General features: G+C 36.8%; 1 protein-coding gene across 1 annotated transcript in view; it reads right to left on the bottom strand.

Annotated features, from left to right (window-relative positions):
- Positions 1–21,636, bottom strand: part of BICC1 (BicC family RNA binding protein 1) — a 112,482-nt gene that overhangs the window by 20,254 nt on the left and 70,592 nt on the right. Inside the window, exons 4-9 of the mRNA XM_065670840.1 lie at positions 9,880–9,959; positions 7,677–7,835; positions 6,754–6,807; positions 5,700–5,894; positions 4,462–4,713; positions 777–908 (exon numbers count right to left, since the gene is read on the bottom strand). Coding sequence (XP_065526912.1) covers positions 777–908; positions 4,462–4,713; positions 5,700–5,894; positions 6,754–6,807; positions 7,677–7,835; positions 9,880–9,959 — 872 coding nt within the window. The remainder of the gene's footprint in view (positions 1–776; positions 909–4,461; positions 4,714–5,699; positions 5,895–6,753; positions 6,808–7,676; positions 7,836–9,879; positions 9,960–21,636) is intronic.

Genomic DNA, 21,636 nt, shown 5'->3' with positions numbered 1-21,636 from the left:
ATTGTAAATGCACCAAAATCTAGAGAAGTGAATCACCATTAAAAATCTTCTATCTGAAGTTTATACTTCAAAGTGGGCAAAAAGTTGTTCATATTAAATTCAGCTATGAAATTCATAGCTATCTGAGAAAAAATGCCTGCAAAATTAAATTACAAAAACCATTATTTCCTTCTTGTACATTCTCTATACAATGTTTCTTTGTATCAATTTCATATATCCTTACACACAGAAGCTTACTTATTGACAGAATGGAACAGTAATTTTTTTGAACTTTTTGTCTGTTACAGCATTACATAAAACCATTACATGGTTCTTCTCAACATCTTGCATAGAAGAGAGTCAGACTTCTCAGTTATATTATTTAGGGTTTTTCTTTTGTTTTGGTTTTTTGGGGGCTTTATTTTTTTTGTGCGTGTTTAATTCTGACTGCTAAAGAACAGAGCCGTTACATGGGGAGCTACCATTTAAGACTAATTTCTTTACAAAGAAATCAAGAGTAGCTCTAATCAGATACAGTTTGTCCCCTCATAATTTATTTCTTTTATCAGTATATTCCATATAACAGCTAATATCTGTATTGTCAGATATTTAATCAAAGTCAAGTTGTCATTAAGGAGTTGGAGCATTTATTAAAACTGGCATTTCAAGCAGAAAATATACACCTTTTCCAAGTTTATGATCCATTAAGATAGGGAGGAGGATCACACGTGTCAAACACACCAGCTCTGAAAAGTTCACATGAAAGCCTAAAAAGAATATATTAGCTTTTCACCAACCTTGCTTGGTTGCTTTGGCTTTGGCTTAATGCTTATGAAGACATCTAACTGCTCCATTAGCTGTGTTATAAACTGCGGTTCTACTTCAATTTCTTCCTTCATATCAAACATGAGCACAAGTGGAAGGCAACCCTGAAAAGGTACAAAAAAAAAAGAAAAAAATCATAAAACTTGTAATCTGCCCATTTCCATGAAAATGCTAGCAGTAAGGTGAAACAGGTTATAACACAAAACATCAGAATACAGTAAGTTCTGAAAAAGTATCAAAAATGAAGTTTTAAGTAGAGCCATTTCCTTCAATGCAAGAATACAGGTGTATATTTCTACTCTGGGACTCTGAACACACAGTTTGACAGTATAAGGGCAAAACGATTTGTTGAACATTTGACATTCCAATCAGTCTATATGCACTCTACATTAGCTATTTATATGGACTCAGAGTCCACAGGTTTTGAATTCAGAAACCACTATTGTCTATTAAATCTGAACAAAACAGCATCAGGAACTGATAGCAGGACTCTCATATACTCCAATGGCTCACTTTAAACTACAGTTGAGATAAGGAAACACAGTTCTGAGAAAATGTCTCTGTAAGTCACCATTGCTCAAGTATTCCACCTTTCTCTTCCCCAGTTCTAGATCAGCTAGATAAGTATTTTCCAATGATATGGATGAATCTCTGAAATACTTGAAATATTGAAACTATAAGTAATACAAAAGAGTCCCTAAAAAAAAAACAAAAACCAACCAGAGAAAAAAACAATCTCAAAGGTCAAAGGATATCTAGACATTATTGTAAGAGTGACAGAGCACTGGAACAGGCTGCCCAGGGGGGTTGTGGAGTCTCCTACACTGGAGATATTCAAGGCCCGCCTGGACAAGTTCCTGTGTGATGTACTGTAGGTTACCCTGCTCTTGCAGGGGGGTTGGACTAGATGATCTTTTTAGGTCCCTTCCAACCCTTGGGATTCTGTGATTAGGAGTGTCTAGCATGCAACTGAAATCCAGAGACTGCGTGCCAGGTAACATCAGGAAGAACTTCTTTACTGTGATTCTGTGATTATGCTGCTACTTCTAATAAAACAACAAAAATAGAGGGCACAGTCAGCAAATAATAAATAATTAATAAATAAATAAATAATAAAATCACTTTTTGTGATTTTAGACTGACAATGAAGTAAACAATATTATATGTATGACAGGAACAAAACGCAGTAAGGTACATTCATGAAAGTGGTCTGGTTTAATCCGTTGCATGCTTTTGCTTCAGAATGAAAAGCAACAAATGGGAGTATTTAATCTTCAGATCACTAGTTCACTCTTATTTTATATTTAAATTGGACTTCTCAACACTACCACCTACAGCTACACAGTACTTCCCAAATTTAAATATAATTTTAAGTTGAGGAAAATTAGAGCAAGGCACCTCCACAGAATCATAGAATGGTTTGGTTTGGAAGGGACCTGAAAGATCATCTGGTTCCAAGCCCCCTGATATGGCAGGGACACCTTCTACTAGATCAGATTGCCCCAAGCCCCATCCAACCCGGCCTTAGATATAGAACAAGAACATGCTCAACATGACTCCAAACTCCTATTGCTCAAATAAGTATTTAATTTTAAATCACTATGTAGTCTTTCTTCCTTTTACAACTCGCCCTCATCACTGCTATGAGTACTGCCTTAATCACAACACTGAATATACTCCTGCAAGGAATATGCTGATGATTAGAAGCAGAGACTTGCAATGATTATCAGCAATAAGGGCTATTCACGGTTCATACATCACAGAATTCATAGCTTTCTCAATGAAATTAGTTACTGGTTGATATTAGAATTTTCCACTTGGACATACTGCTAAGCAAATTTTGAAGACTGCACTAAAACATAACTTGTCCTGCTGTAAGGTATCTATGCACTGCATTGTATTCTCTGTTACCATTGTAAACTCTGGCTCAGATTTAGTCTTTTATGAGAATTACAATCACAACAACTTAAAAGTTCAGAAAAAACGTTATTTCTTTCCTTGGTATCTATGTTCAGATGCTTCTAGATGGCTATTTCTAAGAGCTTTGCAGAGATGAAATCACCATTTTTAAAACCCCTCTCCAATTCCATAGAACACTTGTGTTACCTAGCTGTGAAACAGCATTAGCTATTATTCTGACTGTATCAGAGGAGTTGGCAGGAGGCAATAACAACGGTGACCATGGTGAGAAGGACAGTATATACAGTCCCACCTTGCAGTAAATCACTCCAGAACACACACACACACACAAAAATCTCATTCCCCTGAACAATGCTCAAGAATTAAGAAGTGAAATTAACTTCAAAACCAGTTGACAATGGCTGCAGCATGGAGGTATTGGCATGGGTGGCATACATTTTCTTTATCTGAATCAAAAAAATACTGCTTTTTTACTAAGTTGGAAATTTAAAGTAAGTTCTTATCAGGTCAGTCACTTCTTCCCTCAGGTTTTCCAATTTTTGCAAAATTTGCTTTTAATACTTGTTTTACAAACAAAGCTGGAAACAACAGCTTCAGGGCACGTAATGCCTGTAAGTTGAAACAGTCTCCTGGTCAGTGCAGTTTAAGGATGATACAGTGGATGTGATGTGGGATACTAAGTTGTACTGATGTTTTTGGGATTAAAACAAGCTTCAACATTAAAAAAAACCCACCCCTTGTATAATTCTAAGTTTCTAGAGTAAAGGTGTACTTGGATATTCATACGACAGCTTGTTTGCATTTCCTTCTACTTCATGACCCTCAAGAAAAATGCTACTTAAACCTCACCAAGGAAATTCATAGAATAAGGGCCTCTCTTACCATTTTCAGACAATAGTATTCTAGAAAATAATAATAATGAATATAACTGTATAAACACTATGCTTTTGTTTTCCACCCTAAACACGGCACGGTGCAATGTAAAAGATATGGACTTCTGGATTTTAATGGTATTGTGGTTTATCCTGGAACCAGCTTTGAATTAGATTTAAGTCCAATTCTCTCATGTGTTATTTGTAAATATCCATATTTATAAAAATCCATGTACAAACATTAGTACTACAACAATGCCTAAAGGCTCCTGTGAAGCCTAATGATCAATAGAAGAAAAATCTGTACTAATAACATTTATCACCAGAGCTATTTTATAACAGGTCTTGTAATATTGAGACTATGGTACTAGTAAGAATTTAAGACTACAGAATGAGTAATTAATTACTATGGTTCCCCAGTTTCTTTGAAAACTCACCTACATGGAAACTAAGAAATTCCTGCTACTTCCTCCCAAAAGAAACCTACTTATCTGACAAACATGGCAAGGCAGGTTGGCAAAACAAAGTAAACAACCCACTACCTAACAACAAAACCCTCCAAAAATCTGCCTTTCACTCAGGAGCATATTGTTATTGTAGATGTGAATTACTTATGTTGTATTTATTTTACCAAGGTCATTTTCAAATCGTGAACACCAGAGATTAGAAATATTTTAGCTAACTACAAATATTCACAAGTCACTGACAAAAATAGAGCACTCTGCTGAACCAGCTTTTTGCAATGTGAGTAGTGATGCTTCCTCTCTAAGCATCTAACTTATATTTGACCCATAAATAAATGCAGAATGGGCATATTAGCTATGATCTGGCATTTTTTCAAGCAAGTTTCACTGAAAGCATTTACCATGAGATATTGCCTAGCAAGACAGACAGATTCAATTGTGCCCTGGAGGTAGACAGTGGATTTCTTCTGTGGGTTACTAGGGTCAGGGAAGTGGATCTGAGCACCAGTCCTCTGCATGATATGTTTGATGTTACTGCCGTTTCGACCCATCATAAAGAGATGATGCTGTGCTGCAATGTCTAGTTGTGTGCTCACAGGGATTGCAGAGGCCAGGCTCCCAGCCAGGTGTTCTAAAAGCATGGCTGTTCCTTCCTGTGGAGGAAATGCAAGAAAGCGGTAAAACAATGCTCACAGGCATACAAACCAACATTACAGAATGTTTCCACATATCTCCTGCATTCCACATTCAAGAAAAATAAAACCATTTTGTTTAAAAACCTAATTGATTTGTTAAAGGTAGCAGATGGACTAAACTCTACCTGCTATTCCTATTTCGTGACCAAATGCAGCATTTAATTACCATTGTAAGCAATAAGACAACATCAAATGGTTTGATCCCAATAGACCTTCTGTGCCCACATACAGCAGTAAGAGAGGAGACTGAGATCTGGGTAGATATACTTGCAAAATGTGTCTTTTGATTTTAGCCTAAGATGTTCTTACTGGCTTGAGATACACCCATCCAAGACTGTATCAATCTGTCACACTGCCAGTTCTTAACAAAGAAAACTTATTTTATTAAGGTAAATAGGCTCATGGCAGTTCCTTTCCTCAACTGTTAAATTTGTATCTCCTCATCCTGGTTTCACAAGACAAGTTTTATTGAATGTTAGGGCAATTTTCGAGGCTATATACTTGAGTGCACACTGAGAAGATCAAAGCATGAGGACTTCATGGGCTGGGTGGGCTTGTTTTGTGGTAGTTTATTTTTGTTGTTGTTTTTGTTTATTTGGTTTTTATTTATTTTTTACAGATGGGTAAGACCCATCTTTTGCATCAATTTTGCACAACCTGAACAGGTGTGCAAGAGATGAAAAACAGACCGAAAGCTTAGCACAAATAACACTAAATCCTAAACTTAAAACTACTTTTTATGCATTTTTAGACCTCACCTACACCAGTTATTAAAAAAAACCTAACAAACAAAAACCCAAATCCCAAACCCTCAGGCTTCCAAACTGACCATACAATAATAACATGTACTGATGAGGCAGGATATAACATCAATATAGCTCCTAAGTATCTAAACTATGGATCTGTTTATGACATGCAGAAACCTGCTGAAGAAGACACATTACCTTCACAGCACTAGTGTTGTTCTGTGACCCTCTGACAATGACTGTAGCACCATACATTCGAGAGCGTTGTTTAAAGGAAACTGAAATATTATATGTCTGACATATATGCTGAATTGTGGGAGAATTAGGATCTGGGATTGGTTGGAGAATTCCAGCAATAGGCAATTCAAACATGAGTACCAATGGAAGCAGCTCCTACAACAACGATATGCAAATATGGAAAACTGAGTCATACTCACTAAAACTACAACAATTTTATTACTGAATTATAATGTATCAGTAAGTGATTATTACTCTGACATACATCCTCTGTTCAGGGTTCATTAATAAAAACATTATCATGTCTTGAGTTGGAAAAAGGCACCAATTCTTACAGGGAAGAGAGTTTTTTTGGCTTGTACAGGCTTTTCTCCTGCACAGGTTGGTTTCGTGTTCCCCTTCACCCATCCAGAAGTCAGCTACAAAGCTGCATAAACATCACATCAGCTTTAATATCTGTCAAGACCAAGGTTTTGCAAGTGACATACCTGACTACAACAACTGCAAGTTTCGATAATTAGATTTATCATTATCCATGGCAGAATACACAAACATGTCAAAACTAGAAGTTAAAGATTAAAAAGTGCGACAAGTAGAGAATGAAACTAAATTCCACCAAATTATTTACACAAATTATACATAAAAATGGTTAAATTAAAAAGGCAGTAATTGCCTTTTTCAAGTCATAAATCCACACAGAATGCCTGAGTGTCTACAGGCCATCTGTGGAGGCTAAATTAAAATGTAATTTTAAACACTGTGTGGGATGCTTTATTATATCTTGTTTATACTGTAGACTTCGTGTTCAAGGTCCACCTTGAAGCTAGTTAAGTTTGGCCAGTATGCAAATTACTGCTTTTATAATGCCCTTTACATTTTACTCATACGGATACTCACATGTTACCCTATTACTGCTGTCATAAGACAGAGCCAGAAAACCCTAGGGTTCTGAAAACTATATTTTTTCCCCTTTCAGGTGTTTTCAAGGGAACACTATACTGAAATAGACTATTACCCGAATTCTAACTCTTGCGGACTCCACTCCAGCTGGTTGTCCTGCAATAGACACCTGGAAGAGCAAGAATACAGAAAATATAGCATCACAATTTCAAATGAGGCATTGGAAATGTTATTCAGGTATCTGTGCTCTCTTAAAAAATAAAAAAAAAATTAAAAAAATCAACACTTATTTTACACCCACTGACATGTTAAGTGTTCTCTAAACAGTAGCTGAAAACCAAAATAAGTTTAAAAAGTAATCAATTAATATTAAAGCATAGTTTGGATCAAATCAATAATTACTACTGTGCACACATGTGCTCAATGCTAAGCAGGTTTTCTTGAGTGTTTTGAAATTGCTGCATTTTGCTCAGCACCCACTCAGATGCACAAGAGGAAATTCTAAATACAGTGATGAAAGACTTGAACATTCCAGTAGTATCAGCATTACAAAAAAATGTAAAATCCTGGTGCAATGGCTTATTCCAAGAAAGTTGAAGTCTTATAATAGGGCATCCAATTTTGCAGACTATCCACCAAGATTAGTTTTTCAACTAAGTTACATCATAAACCAAAAGCACCAAATTAATCAATATTCTAAATAGGTCAGGTGTTGAACAGGCAAAACATTAACAAACCAAGGATTTTCATACCACTTCTCTACCATTTGCACTAAGTTGTTGACTTCCATATGCTCAAAATAATGTTACTTTAAAAAAATTAAAATGATTCATGAGCCTTCACAAATTGTTTCCATCTGTTTTTAGATATTTGCTCACTCTGGAAGTCTCGTGATTTCCACAGAGTATAAATACCAAAAGTCTATTTCCCTGCCAAAAAGCCCAAATTGACGAAAGTAGTAGTACTTAGAGATTTATTTTTTTTTTTATACTTTCAGGAATTACAGTATAAATGAATTAAATAGTAATCAATACTTACTTGGTTGCTTTTCTCTGCTTGATTATTCCTATTTGAGTCTGGAAAATGGATATGGCATCCTGTTTCCTCCATCACCTTTTTAATATTATTGCCACCTTTACCTATCACATGAGAATGTTCTGTATGCGAAACATCCATCTTCAAGGTTACCCGATTGCTCTGGAAATCAAGTATCCATGATTAGATTTGTCCACAGCATAACCTGAGTATTTTAGAGTAATGTAACTTCAAGGATGACATTCAAAATTATATTTCCAAAGTATTTTTTGCTATGGCTTAGCTTCTACTCAAGTAAGATGTTTTTAATATAGATCTTAGTCAGATGCTAAACCATTCACATTTTCTTTCCAGTAAGAAAATAACAAAGATATATACCCCAAAATATATCTTCAAAAAAATGTCTAAGGCTTTTAAAGCATATACTTGCTTTTATCAGCTGGGGTTTACATGTCCTTCGGCAATCCATTCTAATGTTTTTTAATTCTATGTTCTTTCAATTGCAGTCACACACCTGTGTCTGATCTATCACAGGATCATATGATGCAGTCTAAAGCCATAGGACCTAAAATAACAGGGTTTTCTCCTCCTTTAACAAACATATCAGATTTTACTGGTACATCACTTTTTAAAATACACAAACACTGCCAACAGCTGTTATTAGAAACTGTATTGTTAACAGTCCAGAATAATGTTAATAGCTGTTAAAAAAAATGGTGCTTATCACTGGAGAGTTCCTTTTGGCAATCTGTTCAGAGAAACAAAAAGTTGGTGTGTCTGCTTAAATTATTTTTGAAGATGGTTTGAACTGTATATTTGGCCCTCTGTTCCCTTCAGAAATTGTCTGGATTCCGCTGTCAGAATGGTGGCAGCAGCTAAAGGTCTCTACTGAGTAAACAGTCCACCCAATGGCAGTGTTGGATATTAGTGGCGATGTGTTGCCTTTCTTTTTCAGAGGGAGAGAAAAGGAGTGTGTGGGATTAAGGTCAAAATACAGACACTGAAGTATATGTGTCTGTGCTCCATTATAACCAGTGTAGATCTTCCAATAAAGTCAGTAGCATCTAGAGGGCAGTTTAGCTGACCAACTGGAGGGTGCTTTTCATTAACTGGAACTGTTCTGCAGGCTCCATTGACTGTAACTGTGTTCTGTTTTGGTACTTGCTATAAAGAAAAAGACGTGGACAGGCTGGAGAGGGTCCAGAGAAGGGCCACAGATGATCCACGGGCTGAGAAAACATGCCTTATACAGAAAGGCTGGGAGAAAGAATTGGGTTTGTTCAGCCTTGAGAAAAGAAGGCTCAGTGGAGACATTTTATTACCATGTTCCTGTAGTTAAAGGGTGACTACAAAGAAGATGGATACTTCCTTTTTACAAGGAGTCAGTCACATGGAAAAGATGAGGGGTAACAGGTACAAGGTACTACTGAGGAGATTGCAGTTGGACACAAGAGGACAGTTTCTCAGGATAAGAATAATCGGCCATTGGAATAATCTCCCCAGGGAAGTGGTAGATTACACTTTCTGGATTTATGTTTGTGATTTGGTTGGGCAGGATGATGGGCCATCTGGGGTCATGCTTTGCTAAGAAAGGTTGGACAAGATGATCACCGAGGTCCCTTCCAACCTGGTGTTCTAGGATTCTGTGGTTAACTATGCAGAAGCCATTCACACTGCCCAAAGTCTTGCTATTTGATGAAAATAAAATCTGATGAATACATGAAACCCCTGAACAAAATCTAGATGTTTTATAAGTTCTGGTCCTAATGTTTCAGAGGATAAAAATGCAGTAACAGTTAGAAACAGAACTGCATAAATGCTCCTGAAATTGAACTTCAAAGAAAAACAAAATTTTAGGTTTGCTGAAGTCGCTGCATTATCTACTGTTTGCAGTGAAAATGTATTTCAGATTTTGAAGTAAAAACCCTAATCCAGCGATGAAACTGTGCATGCTTTTAGTCATATGGCTGGAAATATTATTTCTATATAGATAAGATCTGGAAAAAATGCATTAAGCAAGTATTCTGTTGTACCATGTTTAAATATGTGTGTATATATCAAATATCAACATCCAAGAAGAATATACTGGAGACTTAAGTTTCAGAACATCCATAAGCAACTTCTGTTTAAATGAGCCCACTTAAAGAGATCAATGTCATCACAAAATGGGGGGATAAGGTGTCATTCAAAAGAAGTTCTTCCTTACTTTTGTGTCCAAGACAGACATGATTTTCTCTTTAGCTTCTTTAACATTTTCCTTTTTTCCAGAGACTTTAATATGAGGATCTATAAAAGACAGACAGATATGTAAGGAAAAATTAAGAAAAATATCTAAAAATCTGCTTAATTACTTAAATAACTTTGAATGCATTATTTATAGCTCAGTGATAAACTGTATCACTAATCGTAGGGATTCAGCATCAAATGTATTGTTTCATCCCTTCAGACCCACAATTAGGATAACCAGATGAATTTATCAAACATGATAAGCAACTTAAAATAAAAAGAAATCAAATGCTAAATGTACATCACAGTACTATAAATGTTCTCTGCAATGATATTACGTACCTAAGCCATCATGTCTTCCAAACAAATATTAACAGAGGACAACTGAAAGCTTTTTGATGGCCTCACTCAAGATAAACAAAAACAATGTCTAAAAAAAAAATGCAAACTGAAATCCATCCTCATCATCATCATCATTTCATTATATTTAGCCTCCGGAACTTTGCAGTTTTAACCTCACAACAAAGGTGGCTCCACCAGAAGTTTTCTGATTGAAGTTACTAAATCAAACTTAAATGACATAAATGACACTTTAATAAATCAAATTTCTGAATTGTCAAGTTCATAAATTAAGATTTGCTACTAAGCTATACACCAGGAGAAACACCAGCTGATAGCAGTTTTGCACAGCCAGATCCAAAATGTTGATTCTACAACATATTTCAGTATACATTGTAATTTTCAGACCACTGTCCTTAAACAGTAGGTGGTAGTGTGCTGAGCTATCAGGTACAGCTCTGCATCCTGGAATATACACCTGGGTGGATAGTATAGAACTGACTCTGGAACTAGATCAAGTATCAATTACTCTAAAGAGTGTGAAAATTACACATGAGCTAGTTTAGCAGCACCACCTGGTGTCCAGAAGCATAAAGCGCCACAATACAAAATTACCATCAAAACATTAGATATAGGTTCAATTGAAGCAAACAAAAAAATATTTAAGTATTAGAATCAAGGGTATGATTTTGCAGGTAATGCCAATTTCTTTCCCCAGTTCTTAAGTCCTCTTCAGTGTAACAGTGCTTTTTCTCCTGTAGTGGGATGAACTGTTCTCAAAAAAACCCCATAAAATTCTAAAACCTATTCCGGCTAATGAATTCATTTAATTCATTATGCTAGGCAGATACATACATGTCAGGGTATGTGAAAATAAATATACTCTCAATAGCTGTAACACGATGTATCTGCCTTTCCCATCATCTCAATGATTGAAAAATCACTTAACTACTAAAGAAATGCCAAAAAATGCAGCTTTAGATTGTAAACCTGTTGTATTCAATTGAAAATTGAAACTGTTTAAGCCATGTCTGGATATTCTTTTTGTTCCCACAAGAAAAAAAAAAATCTCTAGTCTCTACCACTGGGAAGTTCTGAGCACATCAGGCTGAAGATACAGAAACACTGAAGGAACACAGGATTTGCTGCCAACTTTCACTAAAGTCAAGAAAAATGCAGCATTTTGAGTTATGAGAAACATATATTTCATTAAAAAAACCTGAACAACTGTAGTTGCAAAAACATGGTATGCACGCTGTATCTACAGAAGCTCCAAAAAACTGCCACTTCAGCATTTACACAATGTAGCAAAGTTAAAAAAAAAAAAAAAAAGAAAGAAAAAAGCCCCAAATCAACAACAACAACCACCACCCAATTCCAAAACAAAATAGCCTTAAGGGCAATTATTTTCTTTTTTAAGTTGACAGTGAGCCATGTGGTTCTAATATGTTTAAGCTGTGAATGATATTTGAAGTGGATGTCACAGGCAGAAATTCCCAGGAGCAGATTCTAGCACACTATGTATGCCCCAAGCACTTTTTAGAAGCAACCAGGAAAAACACAAAATCCAACCACCCCCACTTTGGGCTTGATTTTTCACATATTTGTGAACATTATATTTTAATACACGTTTGGTTACAAGTATGAAAAGTATCTGAAATCAAGCCTGTCATCTTCTTAGTATGAAAGATGATTACAATTCCATAATACTATTTGTTTAGCCATGGGTGAAAAGACATTTTAGAATACTTATTTTGTCTATTTCTCATCTCAGTAGGATTCCTTTTTTGCTGATACTGACAGCTTCAGCAAAAACCCCTCTGTATTTCTACATTTAACCTTTCTTTGCTCTTTTTGGAGGAAAAAAGCTCAAACCAAAAGTAAAGCAGCAGCCACTAAGTAAAAAAGAATCCACTGATGCCAGTGACAATTCTGAAATATACTACAAAATCTTTCAAAATTGGTCTGAAGTACCCTCTCCTTGATAACTTCTCAATGACACAGTGGTTGGTACTGGAAATGAGCCAACTCATTTTTAAGTTAAGCATTCTTCTTTTGAGACTTGCTCACTCTTCAAGGAAACAAAATTTAGATATGACATCTGCTCAAACTTCTGCATGAGAAGAGTTACTTGCAACTAACAGATTTTGAATTCTTTGAACTGGCTTTGCAGGAGTTGAAAGTGCATTGAAATTATGTAGGGTCTGCAGGAAAATCAAATAATACTAAAACATCAAAAAAATATAGATGACTTTGGAATTCATTAAAAATATATAGAGGCAATTAGATTGCGTAACCTGATTTTCTGTACATTACGACCTTTAAATTTCTTAAATATACCTCTCTGCGGAATCAACCAGTTTGCTTGCATAGCTTCCTCTAGAAAGCGTGGAAAAGCAGAGAACTGTCTGCTCTAATGGTTCCTCCATGTCAGCCTCCCAGATACATGCCTGCTTTCTGACACAGGTTCACTGGTTCTTGTTCTACCTTTTTTTCCCTCCCTGAGATTAAATAACCCTTAGTTTCAATAGTGTCTTCCAGTGAAGGTCTGGTAAGATACACTTATCAAATCACCTATCATTACATAAGCTCTCTTTTTGATCACAACCCTAAACACTCTCTCATTGGACCAATCATTAAGAAAAAATGAGCTAGAGAAGCTGCCTGGGGTTTTTTGGTGTTTTTTGTTTTTCCTGGCTAAGTTAGTTAATTTCAAAGGACAGGACTTTCTGTTTCTGTTTTTAAAACACTACACCACAAACACATTTACCAGGAAATAAAAGGCAAGCTTCTCCCAAGCTTCTTCCAAACCCAGTGCAGATCAGGCTGCATTTGACCTCAAACAACTGTTCGTTAAATACAGAAAATCTATTACTAACGGAATCAGCATTTACCTTCAGTTTCAGCTTACTGGTTATAATCCAAAGCATTTTGTGGAAAAGTCTGAAACTGGGCAGTATCTGAAAACCATTTTTAGAATTCCTATCTGAAAATTGTTTTTAGAATTCCTACCAAAGCAGGGATGAAACAAACATGTAAGGTCTTTGAGCATCAATACATGGGAGTAATTAAAACAGCTGACTTAGCTGTTGCCACTAATAAGGAGCTGAATACATTCAAAATGATTCCAGACAATTTATTGTTTCTTGGAACCACAAACTTTGGGTGTTCAGTACTTGCATATGACAAGTGATATATGTTTGCTGTTGTATTTAGATTAAATGGGGCTGAACATAAAACTTCTCCCTGCCACCTATTTTACAGGTGGAAGGATTTATTCCATGGATTAACAGCTACACTTTTATTTATTTATTTATAAACAAGAAATACCACCTTGCCTCAGTATTAAGACAAAAATATTTGTTGGACAAAGCTCTACATATATTTGAAACACCCACAGAGTGCAACTGTTGCAATGCATTCTCAACAAAGTCCAAAACAAGATAAATGGCACTATTAAAAGCATGACAAGGACTGTCAGACTTAAAGGTATAGCAGGTGTAATGTATGTACAGTACTGTCAGTACAGATAAGCATAAAGTCACCCTCCAAGTCAGTAGCTGAACAGACCACAGCACCTGCACATAGCCTTAACTAGCAAGAGACCACCCACTGAACAAGATCAACCAATTCCCAAAGAAATGGCTCTTGCTGCAACTCAGGCCATAACAATGCCAGTTTTATCCAGGTGTCCATACAATCATCAAGATGTTGTGCCATACTTCATCCCTAGGGAACACTGGGTTTGGTTATCTGTTTTTACTGTGGGTTGGGGGGAAAATCCCATTTCCCTGGTCACCCTTCCTCCTCTCCCCCTCCCCCTTTTTTTATTTTTAAGGTTTTGAATACAGCTGGAAATATACTTTAACACTAGAGCTACAGCAACACACAGATGCCTACCATGAATGAAGAAATAAGACACCAAAGCTTTATGAACTATTTATAAACACAGAACAAAAGCATCAGAAGATGTCTGTGTGCTAAAAGCATATAAGGCTCTAGTGCTTTAAACAGAAGTGTAGTATCAGAAACGGGAAAAGATTTTGATTCATAAGAAACAACATGATTAGTGTCTTGCAAAATATAAAACCCATACCATTGCACAGTAACCTATCTTTTAATGACTTTGATGGGAAGTATCATTTTCCCTAAGAATGGAAAAGATAAAACTAATTTTAACAGATCTCACCCCCCTTCTCAAGAATGGGGGAATATGTACATAAAATAGAAAACTCAAGTTACACAACAGAAAATGCTGGAATTTTTTTCTCAACAGCCTTCATTTGGCAGACTCCTGCCTTCAAGTGGGCTTTTATTGCTCCTATCCTCAAATTCCTCACTCCAAACTTTGGCAGAGTTTCCACCTCCTCTGTCTTTGTCCACAGCTATACAAGCAAGCCTCCAGCTTTTTTCTACTATTGTGTGCAAAATTTCAGTAAACAAAACAAAACTCCTCCAAGCAAAGATATGTTTGTGCCAGTGCACATGCATCTACACTGATTTTTGCCAGACAAAAAGTATTTAAAATAATTAAGCCATTTAACTGTGTAGGCCTCTCCTGCAATTCAGACATCACATTTAACATCTGGGCAAGCTCTTCAGACCACAGCTATGCATCTAGCTTGTTTACAGGATGAACAGACTTTACTTAAGTTACAGAAATAACAATATCCTAAAAATAGCTAGACAACTGGGCAGCACCAGAGCAGATGACAGTCAGTAAGAAGCTGATTAGGATCTGAATAGGCCATGAGTATTACTGAACTTGCACAGCCCGAATTAAAATAAAGACACAAACAGGCCTAACATTTTTAAGGACAAACTACGAAAATACTCGCCCCCAAATTACTAGCAAAACCACACTAAACTTTATGAGAAGTTAAAATAAAAAGAGAAAGTCAACGGAACACACTGAGTTGTCTAATGAAAATGTGAGCTCATCATTCATCCTAAAACAAGATGAAACACAGGTCTATAAAACAAGTGAGTTAATAAAAAAGGTCACGGACTTCTTATTAACATGGAAAAATGGACAACTGAATTGAGTCAATGTAATTTTTTAAAATAAATTAGGAAATACTACACATACAGCTGTTAGAGTGGATACTCATTGACCAAACTAGATCCATGATAGCCAAGATAGTCTTGAAATAGGCTCAATTTGATCCCATGGAGAAGAAACATTAAGGCTAAAAGCATGCAACAAATGCTCACGATTAAAGGGATATGCAAAGTAACTCAACTGAATAAAAAAGGAGATTTGTCACTCGGACACTTCTTGCTGTTGGCTTATCAGTTTAAACGACTTTTCACCTTCTCTCCAATGCAGCTCAGTGTACTTCCTTCACCTCCTGGTGTCCAAACCACAGGAGAAAAAAAGGCTACTTGTATATTAAAGCAGAATGTTGTGGGCCATTTACCACTTCTGACTCCTTGTGTATCCTCAGACATATCCAACAACATAGGTGGTGGTTTTAGCTTGTGGATTTTTTTTAATTTTTGTTGTTTTGTAGCTTACATTACACTGCAGCATCATCATCTCTGAATGAGATTTCAACTAGTTAATTTAGGCATGACCAAAAGCCTACACAAAGCATCACAAAACTCAACATGGGCTGCAAGCAATTAATGGTGTCTTCAGAGGAGACATATCCTGAGGCTCTGGGCATTCTAGGGGATTTGTTTGTTGTGGACAAACAGCTGATTACAAAACATCCTTGGGAAAAGCTACAATCACTGCCTATATTTGCACACATATTTGAAAGACTCTCTTCTCAGAACTTTAGCTCAACTTTCCACTTTACTAGCATCTAACTTCAAACCATTTTTAGAAGCATTTCTGTTCTATTCAGAATGATAAGGAGGCTGAGAAAGAGCAGGTATTTGTTGCACTGCTTCTGCCACAGCACCAGGAAAAGCAGTTTACATGTAACCCTTTGTTCTTTTTACATTTTTGTTGCTGTTACATAGCCGTATGAGGAGCAGTAAATACAGGATCATAAAGGTTTGGCTTGGAAAAGACCTTAAAGACCATCTAGTTCCAAACCCCATGCCATGGGCAAGGACATCTCCCACTAGACTAGGTTGATCCAAGCTCCATCCAACCTGGCCTTGAACACTATTAGGGATGGAGCCACAGTTTCTCTAGGCAACCTCTGCTAGTGCCTCACCATCCTCATAGTGAAGAACTTCCCAGTGTCTAACCTAAATCTCCCATCTTTCAGTTTCAAGTTATTCCTGTTTGTCCTGTCACTATACACCCTTGAAAAAAGTCCCACTCCAGCTCTATTGTGGGTCCCCTTTAGGCACTGAAAGCTGCTCTAGGGCCTCCCTGGAGCCTTCACCCCTTCAGGCTGAATAAGCCCAACTATCTCAGTCTGTCTTCTTAGCAGAGGTGCTGCAGCCCTCTGATCATCTTCATGGTCCTCCTCTGGACTCACTCCAACACCTCCACATACCTCTTGTGTTGGGGGTCCCAGAGCTGTGTGCAGTACTTGAGGTTTCACAGGGTGGGAGATCATTTCCCTTGACCTGTTGGTCACGCTTCTTTCAAGGCAACCCAGTGTACTGTTGGCTTTCGGGGCTGCAAGTGCACACTGCCAGGTCATGTTGAGCTTCTCATCAACCAACACTCTCAAGCCCTTCTCTGCCCAGCCTGGAGTTGCACTTGGGATTGCCCTGATCCATGTGAAGGAGCTTGTACTTGACCTTGAACGTCATTAATTTCACATCACTTCTTCCCATTGTGTCGACCCTACCACACAGGTTGGTGTCATCACCAAAATTCCGGAGGGTCCACTCAATCCCACTGTCCACGTCACTGACACATAAAAGCATTGCTTTTTGGTTCTGCACTGTAGCAACTGCAGGACAGTGAAGCCTACAATCTCCTCTTTACTTCTTTGCACCATTTATGAAAACGCATGTATAGACACATATATAGACACACACAGATATTCATGAAGCAGAGACTGGGTAAAACATCAACCTTACACACACAAACTGAAGAAATGCTGTTCAACATCTGGTAGAGCAAATAATCTTGTTTCTCAAAGATTTCAGTATGGTTCAAAAGAAAACTCTAAAAACTTTAACAGGCTACTTTCAGTAAAATGGCTAAAGTGAAATATCTGGTTGGTGTAGCCTCACAAATGAAAATAAATAAAAAGATGCATACTTGTACATCAAATCATAGCTGAATCCCACATTTGGGTCTCTCAGTAGCCTTGAAACATGCCAGCAGAGCAATAAAAATTAATGTTCAGAAAGCCCAGAATTAAGTGAAAATTAGCCAGAAGCATCAGATAAGCTTTAGAAAAATAGATTACCTGTACAACTTATTAGTTTTGGAGAAATAAGCTATTGATGACTGCATTTTGGACCCAGTGACAGAGGAAATGAAGTTGAAAAGACTTCTTGAATCATAAGCAAGAGGTAAGGCAAGGAAAAAGTAACAGAACATATGCAACTTAAACAGGAAAAATAACCATATTTGAAAGGAGAAGGGGAAGGCCAAGGTGGAGAAGAAGAAAACCTGAAAAGAAGAAACAAGAATTAATTAATTGTAGTCAGAGACTCCATTTTAGTTACAAAATTTAAGTTTCTTACCACCATAATCAGCTTAAATTCCTTATTTTACTTTTTCTTAAAAAGGTCATTAGGGACATTATATAAATGCATTTAGACACTAAAAGACACATGTAATGCTGCAATTCTGCTACTTCTTGGGCAGTTGTTCCTCAGCCTTTAGCCTAAGTAACCACTCAACGTAAGGCAATCTCTCAGCAGGCCACAAAGTCTGTTATGTCTTATTTTTTCAGGATGGAACCAATGAATTCACAGTTCATTACTTAAATGTCTGTTACCATTGTACCTCAAAGCACAAACACAGAACCACAATGTCTGGGAAAGAAAATACGAAATAAAGTGAAGAAAAAAGCTATAGTATTATAAGATCAACTCAGTAGAAGCTTTAAAACAACCCACAACATTCCTATAAATAATAATACAATCTTCACCACACACAGAGTTATATTCAAGGTTACAGTTTTGATGCATAAGGCTCACGGTAATTTTAGTTTCTTACACATATGCAAAAATATCACTGCGGCTGTGTTTTGCTAAATAAAAAACATCACAACATCCGACTCATGAGCCTAAATGAGAGAAGGTTCATGCCTCAGGCTGAACCTTCTTTGCAAATTCTCCCACATCCAAATCCAACTAAACTTACTTCAGACCTCCAGGCTTCCTGATTACTGCTGCACATTTTAATGTCTGATTACTCTGACTGCACTCCGATATGTGAGCTGACTTTTATACAGCTGTGGGAAAGTATTAATTCTGTGGTTGAAACAGGAGGATGCAGCTAGTCTCTAGCAAAGACTACTGTACTAGGTACCCCTGAGTGAAGAAGACAAAACTGTCCTCTTGAGAATTGGTATGAAATGAAATGTTCTCAGAAAGATGGAAATAACTGGTTTCTGACAGGACATCACACCTGGTGACTAAAGCCAAAGATGGCTAGATATGGTAATTCTGGTTATGATTACAAGTACTCTATTACACTCTCTGCTTTAGTAACACACTTTTACAGAGGGAAATGGATTCTCCTCAGAAAAGTTGCCCTGTCCTGGATTATTATGTTTTTAGAGGTTCCTATTTGAACTGTATTCCTGATGAACATGGGGAATGGTGATTTTTTGGTGGGTTTTTTTTTGTAATGTTTTTTATTTAATGAGAAAAACTGCAAGTCCAATAATAAAAAAAGAATTTGTTTTCTTGAGAGCTAACCATGTAGCAACAATCACATGCAGTACATAAAAATTATTTCAAATTAGAGCAAGGCATAGTCAGATCATGCATTGTTGAGTCTATCTGCCTTTCAGAGAGTACTTTTAAGCTTCCCACCCCAACCCAAACACAGGGGATACAAATGCACAACATTAAGCATATAATCAGATACAAAGTAAAGATCTTGAGTGCAATGAACACAGTGAGAAGATGCAACATCCCACAGAGAAGCAGACCATCCCCGAGAAGAGATCCTCATCAGCAAACAGCCTCTGCAGGAACAGATTACAGCCAGGTCTCAAGGAGCTAATACTAGAGGCAGAGCAACAAGCAGCTCAAAAGCTCGAACAGGAGGTTTGTGAGCAGAGGGGAAACACAGACTGGTGCCTGCTGAGGTCAGAAGCCCAGCAGGAGCAATAGTTGCCACTGGAAAACAAACAGTTTTGGGCAAATATTGAAAACACCAAGCATAAAAAACCCCATTAGGGTATTTACATTATAGTGAACTATTGTTAAAGACTGAGTGTTGAGCTCTAACAGAACACACATTAATGACAGTACTTACTTTTCCTTACTTCTAATAAACATAAGATCTGAGTATTAAGAAAATTCATCAGCTTACTGTTCATAAAATCTAGTGCATGATGTCTGCATCAGCTACCTGTGTAGTGGTGGTACACAGAGCATGCAAACGAAAGACTCATAAGGGCACAATACAGGGGGTTTCTTATACTACTGACAATCAAGTAAAACTTTAGTCTAAAGGTCCATGGTCTAACACTAAGTTAATGGCTTATTAGTCTCTTATGAAACAGAACTCAAGTGGAAGCAAATAACATTCACTGCCTGTTTTGTTTTTCTGTGTACCTCATATAAATAACATTGCCTACAATATAAAGATACTAAGGAAGAAAAGCATCTAAATCTTTTTTGAGGCTGTTAGAAGGCAGCCATTTTCTGATACAGAAAGTTAGATCATTGTCACATACACAACATTTCTACGTCATGGGCTTGAAATATCAATACATATTTTAATGTTATGATAATAAGCATATTAAATTTGACTCTAAAATTGTTGTGATTATTATAAACTAGTTTCTGCCATTCCCTGAACACGACTATTTCTTTTCATACTTTGTAAGAGCAAAAGCGCATGGCTGTTTGTTTGGGTTTTTTTTAAGCCAGCATGGCAGTGTTATAGCTTTTCCCATGCATCACTGCTGTGCAAGCTGTAGTCCCCAGGATGCTAATAGGCAAATAAAGGAAGTGATATTACACCTTCCTTCTAAGTCCATGTGTGATGCACCTAATAAAGAAAAGAATTAGTCACCTAGTGTTAATTATTTATGATGATTAAAAACTTCAAGATGCTTTTATACAGCATCTTGATTTTTATGTGAATTTTTGATGTGAATACTGAATTACATATTTTAATGCAATAATCTACCATTGCTTGGCTATTAGCATGTGGCACTGTTAACACCTGTACATTTTACATTGAAAGGTTATTCTTATTCACACAGTTATTAAATGATTTTCTCCAGAGTGACAGGTACTTTGCAGCTCACTTGGGAAATGAACTTCCTCTCCTGAAGATCAGTAATCTACTTAAAGATTGCACTTCCCTTTTTAGGAAGGGGTTTATATCAAGTGAACAAAACACTGCCCATACTGTTCCTCTGCAGGGAAACTGATTTGTGATATGCTTAAAAAACACCTGATAGATGTCAAGTATTGGCTTTGAAAGGAAAAAAAAAAACAAAACACAACAAACCAAAACAAATCATCCTTGAGCTGTTTGCAGATTAATTTTCTCTGCATCAGTTCTTTCCATCTGTCTCTCTCCAGTACTAGACTGACAGCAAAACCTACCTCTGGAAAATTAATTGCCTCTTGGACATCTGTGTGATGCAAATTTCAGCACTCATCTTGATAAAGTTTTTTTTGTATGTCCCAAGCTTCAGTTTAAATAGAAGGGTTGGAGTCTGAATAGAACATTACATCAGTCTCCAGCTTACATATAAACACAATATGGGGGACATTGCAAGGTGTCTACTAAGGGATAGAAGCTCCTAAAAATCCAAATGCAATAAATCAGCTAATTCCAGTTTTCACTGGAAAAACTTGTATTCACAAGTAATTTAAATCGCAATGATAAGTGTTTATTTATTACATTCCAGGGCCCAAAATGTCAGTTTTTACTACAGTTACTGCCAAGCACGCTAACTGGATGTTGAGCCCCTTGCTAATTCCCTTCATATTACAACTGCTTTTGTATTTTGGCTCCTCACTACCTGCTCAAGTACAAGTAAATCACTGCTCTTTACAGAAAGCATGGCAAGCCCTGATCAAAAACACAAAAGCTCCAACCTTTGTTGCTACTCTTCTTACAGGAACGAGCAGTTTCACTCTTCTGTAAATTTAAAGTACCATGCTTACCTGCTGGCTTCCCTTGCTACCTAGAATTTGTTTCCTAAAATCACTCACAAATGTGACCACAGATATATTGAACCTTTCTCTGCACCAGTATAAATTAATGATTTTACATTTTTTGTAGGGCTGGCATTCATTGCTGTATGCCCCCCCACACACACTAAGTACAGAA

This window comes from Lathamus discolor, chromosome 3, assembly GCF_037157495.1.
Source record: "Lathamus discolor isolate bLatDis1 chromosome 3, bLatDis1.hap1, whole genome shotgun sequence".
Taxonomy (NCBI): domain Eukaryota; kingdom Metazoa; phylum Chordata; class Aves; order Psittaciformes; family Psittacidae; genus Lathamus; species Lathamus discolor.
Note: the sequence above shows the minus strand (reverse complement) of the source record. Positions and strands in the feature narration are given on the sequence as shown.